Genomic DNA, 10,948 nt, shown 5'->3' with positions numbered 1-10,948 from the left:
ATTATCTATGAATTCGATATCAAAATATCGTACAAACATTGTATCAAATACTTCTATCTCCCAATATTTCCAATTGTATTAACTGACATTGTTACAGATTAACAAAATTTCAATTATTAATTATTAGTTGATCTATTTTGTTAATGTTTAAATTAAAATATCTAGAATATTATTCTAGATAAATATTATAACTATCTACCTAAATCACTATAAAATCTCTTAGTAACCTTTAAAAAATAAATAACAAATGTTTTATTCTAATCCTTGACAATGTATACAATTCTTATGTATTAAATTTAATGTTATGCTAATTTAACAAAATGTGCAATTATTACAATATTCTTTTTTTTTCTGTTATGTATATTTTGATGATTTATATATAAATAAATTAAAAATTCCCATTTATAAACATTTTATAAATTATAAATATATAAATATATCCACAACTATTATGACCAAAACATTAAAAGAATTTGCGTCGAATTTACGGAAAATTTTCGGAATTAGTATTATGTATTTCCAAACAGGAGAGAAACATTTTCCTATAGATCACAGAAATTATCATTCCTTAACAGTTTCTATAACAGTAATAAATTTAAAAAAACTTCGCACTGTTACGGTGCTAGTAGCCTTTTATTTTCTCATTCATTGCATTGTTTGTTCTATTTTCAACACCATTTGATATCATTCCATTCTCCTCGTGCTTTTTCTTTCTTTGGCTTTTCACGTATTGTGCGTTATAAAAGGCTCCGAACAAATAGAAGAAATATCCTGCTTGAATGGACAAAAGTACGTTGAGAAACTTTGGATAATCGCAATCACGGAAGATCACTTGGAAGTTGTGGACAAATACCATGCAAAATTGGACCTAAAATTTTGATATTTACAAATATATGTTGTCTAACACCAAAGAACGGTTAGATTAAGGTAAAATTTTTAATAAAATATATTCAAATGAAATGAATGGTAATTTTTAAACTATTTGGAAATTCATTTGTTTTTTAATGTCAGAAATTTCCAGAAGCCTTTCAAAAGGGATAATACTTTTTTAAATCTTCTCTCTTTGACAACTTTTATAAAAATTTCTTTCAAATAGTATTATAATAGATGGATTTTAAGTTACACTGCCATATGCCTATATATTCTGAATACTTACCATTTGCAAAGCGGTTAAATGTTTCTTCCACCAAAGATATTTCTGATATTCTGGTCCGAGAGCTGCTACGAAATAGTAAGCATACATTATGACGTGAATAAAGGAATTTATTAGTCCCAATAAGGTTCCATGTCCTCCTGAAAACAACAAAGGTGATTATTGAAGATTACATGCACTAGTTGCGTTTCAAGATAAATATGATAAAATAGTAGCAATTGTGAAAGTATGGATAAAACAATTACTACTCCCTAAAATTCGTATAATGCTACTGTTTATACAACACGACTGCAGTGATGGTTGCCTAGTCTTAAGCGATCTCGAGATTATCACCATTTTCTCACCTTATTTGTCTCAGACGCAACTCCTTTTTTCCCAAATAGAATAACTTATTTCCGGATTTATCGAATGGAGTTTGCAAACTATAAATGAAATGTCAAAATTTTCATTTGTTTTTTTCATGGCTACTACGATAAAGTTGAATAAATCATAACATTGACGTTTTTTGGCATTTAATAAAATCTCTTCACCTAAGTGTTACAAATCCTTGAATTCAAAATTTGATATTTCATCTAATGGTGCAAAAATCCACTATGGCTTCCATAAGAAAATCTAAAGTTTGTTATGACAACATAAGGATCTAGGAAGCCTAGAAGGTGTCCTAATCTTTCAACAGATAAAGTATATGCGTTAATCACGATAATTTACTTACCAAACTTTATGATTATGGCATAAGAGATGTTCCGTTGAACTGGTTACTGTATTTTTTCAAAATTTCGGAAACAATATCTTTCTATACAACATATTAAATCGGATACTTTGAATAATGAGTCAATTCTGACTATATCTTAATTGAAATAGGAGTATCGCAGGGCTCTGTTCTGGGACCTGTGTTTTTCATTTTATATGTCAATTCAATAGAAAATATAATAGGTAACGAATGTTTTACCATGTATGCCGACGATTTATCTTTGATTATTTCAAGTAACTCGAATAAAAAAATCTTATCATCGATATTAATAAGATGATTGAAAATATATGTGCATGGTTTAATCAGAACTATTTATATTTAATTGTAAATAAAACGCAAATGATAAGATTTCATAACAGACAAAGAAAATGTGGCGACCTAATAATAAAAATTAATAACTATATCATTGAGAATGACGCTTTAGGCAGTGTTAAATTTCTGGGAATTTATTTCGACGAAACCTTTAATTGGATTGCATTGTAACCTCTCGTTTCCACCTTGAGTTCAGTAAATTTTTTATTTAAAAACATGAAAACAATTTTAGTCAAAAATCAGTTAATTTATATTATGCTCAAGTAGAATCGCGTCTTCGATATGGTGTCTGTTTCTGGGGCGACTCCACCCTCTCACATTCTGTTTTTATTTCACAAAAGCGTATTTTGCGCAAATTGCTAGTGTATCCAGTAACATATCTGTAGACATATTTTTAAATAGTACAAAATTTTAACATTAAGTTCGTTATATATATTTGATATGTGTATTTATGTTTTTAAAAATAGGCAAAAATTTTATTTAAGTAGGGACATACAGGTTCGGAAAGTACCGATGGTCCATCTGCCGTTACGTGAGAGCGATAAAGTTAGACATATAAATACATGCGATAGAGAAGGATGGCTATAATGAAGGCGTCTCATAGTCACCGCCCGTTTCGCTCTTCCACAAATAAGATCCACTTCTTATTTGTGGAAGGGCGAAATGGGCGGTGACTATTAGACGCCTTCATTATAGCCATCTTTCTCTATCGCACGGATTTCTATGACTAACTTTTTCGCTCTCACGTAACGGCAGATGGACCATCGGTACTTTCCGACCCTGTATATGATGTAAATAGAAAGCATAAAAATAATATTCGGTTACCTTTTTCTAAATTGTCAATTACCAATAAGTCACCAAATTATTTGGGGCTTAAAATTTTTAATAGATTACCTATTGAATTAAGATGAGATAAAGTATTTTTTTATCAATTTAAAGTAAAGTTAAAATTATATTTAGTGACCAAATGTTTTTATTCCTTGTGTGAGTTTTTTGCTTTCTAAATATCTACTATACGCATAAGTGACTATTGTTATACAGTTTGTAAATGTCTCAAAACATAATAAAATCTATCTATCAATCGCTTTACGTATACGTACCAATTTTTATTGCTGTACTTACAATAATAAAAAATATATGGGAGAAATAAGAAAAGCCAAGTTTTAAATTTTTTCATCTTATTTCACAAACGGTGCAACTTATCTCAAATTTCTATCCATAACCTGATATGGCATAAAAGTATGCTCTTTTCTTATAATTTAACTAACCCTGTATATCTTCTAGTAATAGGAGATAGTAACGGTGTACACCTTATAAGTGACCACTTTGTATAGTACCTAAATATTTATACTTCTTTAAATTTATCAATTTAAATTTATATTTTAATCATCAGGAAGTTTAATTCTTACTTTGGAAAAAAAACTAGCTCTTTAACCAAAGGTTGTGTGTCAATGTAAAACGGTGGCTTGTAATATAACCTGATTAATGACTCTGACCATGCACTTTCTAGTTTTCATTTTACAAGATTATTATTTCTCCGACAAAAATTTCATAAAAACCGTCAAAGCAATCCACCCCTTCTAGGAGAGATGCTTATTTTGTTCCCTTTACAGCCTACACTGCAAGTTTATTAGAAGCAAAACATAGGATTTGGGCAATTAGCATTTATTCTAAGGAAAATGCTGTAACCAAATTAAAATAGGATCGTTATTATGAAGGTTATTTCAAAACTCAGCTTCACTTTATTGAAAGGAGAAGCAAAAAGTGATTCATTTTTTAACTAATATTTTATTGATGCATTTACTATCTTCTAATTCTGATAAAATATAGGTGAAAAGGTAATTCATAACAACAGGAAGATGTTCGAAGTGATTTGTAGAAAAGCTGGACAAACGACAAAGCGGAATTAGAACAGAAGTGAACTAATTCTAAAGAAAATACTCACCCGGTAAAAATGTTACGCCTATCCAAGCACATATTGGCATAAGTGTGTGGTGATAAACATGGAGATAAGAAACCTGGTTGTTCTTTTTCCTCAAAACGAAAAAAACCTAAAATTTTCAGTTTTAAAACAATCCTGACTAAGTAAATGACAAGAACTTACCGTGTCCAAAAGTTCAACTAATTTGAGCATGAAGTATAACCAAACTGCTCTCGCCATCTAAAAGTATTTTTAAGTTTTAGTTTTCGGATACGGTTCTAATGACTCTTCAATATCATTGACGTCAAATAAAATAATACAGAAAATTGTTTTATCAGTTAATTGATTTAATTATAAATAGCAAAAAGTTAATAATATATGTGGTGTAAATACTAAATTTACATATTAATAGATTTAATTACAAAGAAGAAAATATTGATAGTGTTTATTTTAAGTAAATGATAATATTGCATTTTAATGAGTAAGAAAAAATGAAATGTATGTTTAGTATAAATAATAATTATTAGTTATTAATTTGAGAATTAGCGATAAAGAATTAAGCATTCCCATAATTAGAGAAAAATACTATTTTGGGTCAAGAATAAACAAAATAAATAAATAAGTATTTTCTTGAGGAAAGAAAATTTACGTCATTCTATTCTGTAGTATTTTTTACTAAATATTTACTACTTCATGAAATATTTATTGTTATTTTGCAATTACAATGTTTCTTATTGTTCGAATATTTACAAATAACGTTACTGCAATTACAAGATGTTTAATTAATAATGACACACAGCTTAATGGAAAATTCCTAATTTCAATATGGAATGAGCCAAACGTGTTTTTGTATAAAAATGTTACTCGTTTTCAATATACATACGTAGTGCAAAGTTATTTTTTTTAATTCCGACAGTATTTCAAAAACTGTTTCATCAATTAAGTTGCAAATTTCATCATTATGTTTTTTAGCACGAGAATTTTAAAAATAGTAGTAATTTTGTGCTAGGTTTTTGAGAGCGTTAGTTACATATTCTGTTGGAACGAATATGAACAACTACTGACTCACTTCGAGTTAAAATAGTGAAAATTTGATTTATTTTAAGTGACAATGGTGTATTTGTTTAAAGTAAAATAACACATTTAGGTTTTTTCTTTTCAATCTAAAAGAAGTATTTGGTCCAATCGCTCTATTTTGACTCTCATTAAGCTGGGTAGTCATTGAAACATCCTCAGTATGGTGGTAAATGTTTTTGTCTTACCCTAAGCCCTTTCTCTCCAGGCACAACTGGTTGACAGCTAAATGAGTAGTCATTAAGCCAACCTGCTTGTAAACCCTAAAAATAATAAGGTATGAATCTTTTCCATTATAAGTCATTTATATCGTATTACCAATGAGGTAAAGTTATGAATCATAAATGATAAGAACAAGTCAAGAACAGGTATCAATAAACGAAGATTGCCTTGATACAAATTAGTTGAATTTCATGATTAAATACAAAATGCTACTAATTTATTTTTAAAAAGAAACCGAAGAAGCTTCGGTAAAAATCAAAAAGAAAATGCGGAACATACACGAACGATTGTCGGTTATTAGTAACCTATTTTTGAGTTATGTAGGCAAAAAAGTGGGGGATACAATATTTATGTAGTGTGGAAAGAACAGAATTACTTATAAGAACTTATAAAATATATAAGATGAGAAGTAAACATTCAGAAAAGAGTATTTGACAAGATATGTACCTAAGGCAAATATTTGAAAGGTATCTCTTGAAAATTTTGTGAAAAATTAAGCTTAAAAAACTGTAACAAAACTGTTAATTATGGCATTAAAGCGATTCATCACATTACAACAATAACTGTATTGAAAATATGTTGAGTATATTATAGTATCACATTGAATAACAGAATTTTTAAGTAACTGGTTATTGTGTAAGATTATTGAAAAATTTTTTAGAAGGCAGTACCAAATTAGAATGACGAGATTGAAAATAATTGATCATATCCAAAGTGATATAAATTAAAGAAATAGCAATGTTAAAAAAGATATCAGTGAAAAGATACATTGAAAAAGAAAGCTGTTGAACAAACAGCCAAAAAAATTTGATCTAGACAAATTAAGATTAAATGAGAATATGGATCGACATATTTGGCTATAAAAATAATAATGAGTTGGGGAATTAATAATGTCTATTTTTTCAAATTTAAAAATTCACATGGAAATTAAACGTAAATTGTCAAATTGACAGATGCCGTTATTGCTCTATAAGATTGTCTTTGGTTGCTTCGTTAGATTTAATTTTTGTGAATTCTTGTTCATTTGAAATGGAACGTCAAGTTGATAAAATTGTTAGGCACTTGCTTCATTTTTGTTTTTAATCAAGACGGGCAAAACACTAAAGCCGCTTAAGCTGATCGGGAAATTTCTGCTGTATGTACAGGGTGTTGCGGATTAGAGAGATTCTTCTGTAACTTTGTAACTGTCAAATTTATAAAAAAATGGTTTTAATAAAAGTTGTCTGGAATCATGTGCGCCATGTAAAGAATATTTTTTGCTTTACAGGGTGTTCCATTTCGCGTTGGCGCTACATAACTTTGTTATTTTAAATGGAACACCCTGTATACTACTGCGTTTTTGAATTCCTTGGCTAATTTTGAAAAGAATCACGATTTCAGCTCTCTAAATGAGGCTAGATAGCGTCTAAATCGTAGGAGTTAGAAACCTGCAGTTTTCACAGTTCGTTTTGCCATATCTTGTCATCTATGAGGAAAACGTATACGTTATTCAGACTCGGAAATACTGAGACCTATATTTAATAATCTTACAAGTTGAAACACTTTTTTTTTCAAATGGAATGACCCATATTAATTGCCATGGGTGAATACAAAATTGAATGCCCTTTCGACTGATATAAGGTTGTCCATACTTATCTTTAAACAGTTTTCCAGAAAAATCAGGTTCTCTTCTAATGTCCGAAAAAGTAGCTATGTAACAGCATCAAGATGACCTTGCATTGTATTAGTACAACGTCGATACATATGATTTTACAAAAGCACATCCTTGTCGCATCCAATTACACCAAGAGTTACTAAAAGTAGACTTGCAGCGGAGACTGGAGTTTTGTCAGTGGGCACTTGAGTTATTAAATCAAGATAATGATTTTTTTTAAACGTGTCATGTTCTCCGATAACGCTACTTTTCATACAAATGGTTTCGTTAATAGTCACAATTGCCCCATTATTATGAAAATTTCCATTTCTGGGAACCCATGTCATTGGATCATTCTTTTTTGACTAGCATCCAACTGGAGCAGTTTATTTAAACTTTTTAACAAATACTATAGAAGATTTGTTAGGCGACATTCATTTAGCTACACTTCGAAGAAAGTTCGTCATTAAACTTTTCCCAACAGATGGATTGGGCGGGGGACCAATGAGTTGGCCTTCAAGGTGTCCAGATATAACAAATTGCGATTTGTTTTTATGGAACCGCGGAAGATATGTGGCAGCGCATTACAGTAGAATTTCAAGAAATTACGCCAGACATGCTGATCAATGTTGAACAGTCTTTTAAAAACCGAATTCGTTTGTGTATTAATCAAAATGGAGGACATTTTGAGTAATTGATGTAAATCAGCGGTCCAAGTATTCTTCTCCTTATTGTGTAACGAGTTTCAGTTTGTTTCGTTTTGCGTTTTGTTTTAGTTGTTGTTAATGGTTTACTTTTGTTTGTCAAACCAGTTTTTAAACATGCCAGTAAATATTGACACTATCAGTTCCAGGCCTGATAAAATGTGAGAGAAAAGTGGTTTTGCAAGGCCTTCTTGATGCTGTTACATAGCTACGTTTTCGGACTTTAGAAAAGAACCTAATTTTACTGGAAAACTGTTAAAGATAAGTATGAACAACCTTATACCAGTCGAAAGGTCATTCAATTTTGCATTAATTTTATTGTTATTTAGTACTTTATAATGACAACTGACACACCTATTTCATGTCTAATACTATATAATAATATTAACGATAACGTAAATAAAACATAATTGTAAGATGGACAGGAAGTAAATTTAGTGTCAGTAGGTGACGAGTGAAATTTCAGCATCAATTTGATTGATGATATTCAAAGGGCTCAATAACTTACCTCATATACTAGGTAGGCGCTGGCAAAAACTTGCATCAGATTATAAGCCTGGATGATGGTCTTAAGATCATAAGGTTTCTTATCTTTCATATACTTTGGACCTGCAGATGAGCAGAAATATACATAGCTTGTTAAAATAACTAGCAAGTGGCCCAATTTTCCCGCTAAGAACCAATCCGCTGTCCTAGGATCTGCAACCAAATAAGTCAGTAGTTAGTTATTTGTAGCATAGTTTTCGTTTTTAGTTTATTTGTTTTGCCAACCGTGAAAAAAAAATAGTGAAACAGAAGGATGAGTCAAGGGTTATAAATAAAATATACATCACTGTAGATCTTCCACTTTAATAAATTCGCTGACGTTTTGAAAATCAGTGTGTTTCCGTTTCCAATACCTGGTAATGGCGAATAAATTAAAACTGCTAAAAATAATTTTAACTCGTAACTCGCACTGAAAACAAAAATAAGTTGACTTTCGAAACGTCAACGACTTATTGAAGTGCGTGATATATCGCGATGTGTATTTTGTATTCTCTATTTGCTTTTTTCAGTGTATGTAAGATGTTTGATTGGACAATAGTATATTGTATACCTAGTAATAAAAGCAATACATTTCCGGACGGCAATGCAAACATTGAGTCCGGGAACGTGCTTTTACTATGAGCTACACATACTATTTTTCCCGAAATGGCAACAATATTGATTGTAACTAGGAAATTTGCATATCTAACATTTCTTCATTTTGAAATCGTTTCCTTGACAATCATTATTTATTTATTGTTGTGATAAAATTCAAATTCGTTTTAATACTGTAAGTGCTAAAATATATTAAAAAATATTTCAAATGGAGACTGGTGATGATGGTGTATCCAGCTGTCCTGGATATCACCAGAGTAAAAAGCAGCTGCAAAAAATGTGAATTTATTACCAAACAAATCTAGGAAAAGTACGTATTCCTTTACAAATGTATCCAGACATATTGCATTGAAAAAATACGACCTATCGATCTGAAAATGTTATGATTGCATACTTTCCGATGTATCTGCAAAGTTGAAGGCTTCTACGTTATGGCTAAATTACTTCACGTTAAAAGCAGCACTTAGTACAAAAGAAGACATTGATATATCAAAATATTTGAAATTACTATAAACCAAAGTCAAAAGTTTTATCAAATAAAAAATTTGAAATGTTTATTACTCAAGCAGCAGATAATACAATACCCAACGGAGAAGGTACGTTTAGATGTAAAATTTTTAAAATATCTAGATATTAGTTTTCCCTTTTTTAGGTTGCTTTAATATTTGGTGTTGCCGATGCATTTCGCTGTGATGAACTGCATCCATTAAATTTGCATGATATAGATGATTTAGGATCAAAGCTTTTGATTAAAATATCGGATAATAAAACGAATGAACCGAGATCATTTGTAATAAATGAAATTTACTCTTTGAGAGTTGCTGCTTTTTCTTTAAATATTCAAATGGGAAAGGTGGCAGGCAAGTAGTAGGAATACATGAATACATCAGTTTGGTAAAATGCCTCAAATTGCAGCAAAATTTTTTAATTTGCCAAATACAGATAAATACAAAGGACATTGTTTCCATCGACCCTCTGCGACTATTAAAAAGGTATGGGGGATGGAAACCTTCAAACGCTGCCAAAGTATACAGGGTGACTCACAACTTATCCAAAAAAAAATTGGGAATAGATGCGGCATGAGAAATGAAATACTGAAATCGGATTTTGCAATCGTCGTTGCCATAGTATTTACCTCTTATCTGTACTATTGTAAACACCTACAATAGTTTTTTAGTAGTTAGTGTCAAAAATGGTTTGCGTGTATAGCAATTCGGAGTTGATGGATATCGTTTTAATTTATGGTATGGTTTGTGTTATGGTGAAGCAAGACAGCGTTTGTGTTAGTTCGTAGAAACTGAGTAAGACGGACCCAAATGTGTTTACACGTTGGTGGATAAAATTTTGAATAATTGTTGTTGTAATATTGTTTATGTCAAATGATTTTATTATTTAAAAACACAAATTAATTTTATTAATTAATAAAAGCAAAAGCCGATATAAAATAGGTGCGATAAAATTCTATTTACATATTTCTTTCCTTTCGAGAGTTTTTGTCCGTTTTTATCACAACGCCATGCCGGTCGCATTGTGCGAGGTCAGGTTTCACAGTGGACCAGTTTCCAGTGCCGTGCAGAAATGTATTTTTAAATCATTTTCGAATTGCCCTTTTTGGTTTTTTCTTTACAAAACTGAATTTATAAGGGCCTCCTGTACATCCAGAATTTATTTTTATTTGGATAAGTTCTGAATCACCCTGAATACATATAGAGGCATTTTTTATAAGTAAACTAAACACAGCATATAAAATATCTAGAGGGGGGAGAATGTATATTTTTCTTATTCTTTTTAGTTATTTCTGCTTTATTTACTGAAGTTTTTTGATGAAAAGTTTAATATTTATGAACCAGATACGAGTGATCCGGAACTGACTACTGTTGGTCGCTATTACAGGAAAGAACGAATAAGAAATCACAAGTAGGGATTTTTGTGGCATGACTACATAAGTAACATGACTTATTTCAATTTTACAAATTTTCCGTCCTAAGGGCTGTGACGTGATCGAAGTTATTGTTCCCAATTTTATAATAAGACGGTA

General features: G+C 30.5%; 1 protein-coding gene across 1 annotated transcript in view; it reads right to left on the bottom strand.

Annotated features, from left to right (window-relative positions):
• Window positions 1-365: 365 nt before the first annotated feature.
• LOC108908002 (elongation of very long chain fatty acids protein AAEL008004-like) overlaps window positions 366-10,948 on the bottom strand; it is a 65,093-nt gene continuing 54,510 nt past the window's right edge. Inside the window, exons 3-8 of the mRNA XM_018711891.1 lie at window positions 8,279-8,469; window positions 5,400-5,474; window positions 4,321-4,377; window positions 4,162-4,267; window positions 1,157-1,293; window positions 366-868 (exon numbers count right to left, since the gene is read on the bottom strand). Of these exons, the coding sequence (XP_018567407.1) occupies window positions 623-868; window positions 1,157-1,293; window positions 4,162-4,267; window positions 4,321-4,377; window positions 5,400-5,474; window positions 8,279-8,469 (812 nt within the window). The 3' untranslated portion in view covers window positions 366-622. The remainder of the gene's footprint in view (window positions 869-1,156; window positions 1,294-4,161; window positions 4,268-4,320; window positions 4,378-5,399; window positions 5,475-8,278; window positions 8,470-10,948) is intronic.

The sequence above is a fragment of the Anoplophora glabripennis genome, unplaced genomic scaffold, assembly GCF_000390285.2.
Source record: "Anoplophora glabripennis isolate ALB-LARVAE unplaced genomic scaffold, Agla_2.0 scaffold243, whole genome shotgun sequence".
Lineage (NCBI taxonomy): Eukaryota > Metazoa > Arthropoda > Insecta > Coleoptera > Cerambycidae > Anoplophora > Anoplophora glabripennis.
Note: the sequence above shows the minus strand (reverse complement) of the source record. Positions and strands in the feature narration are given on the sequence as shown.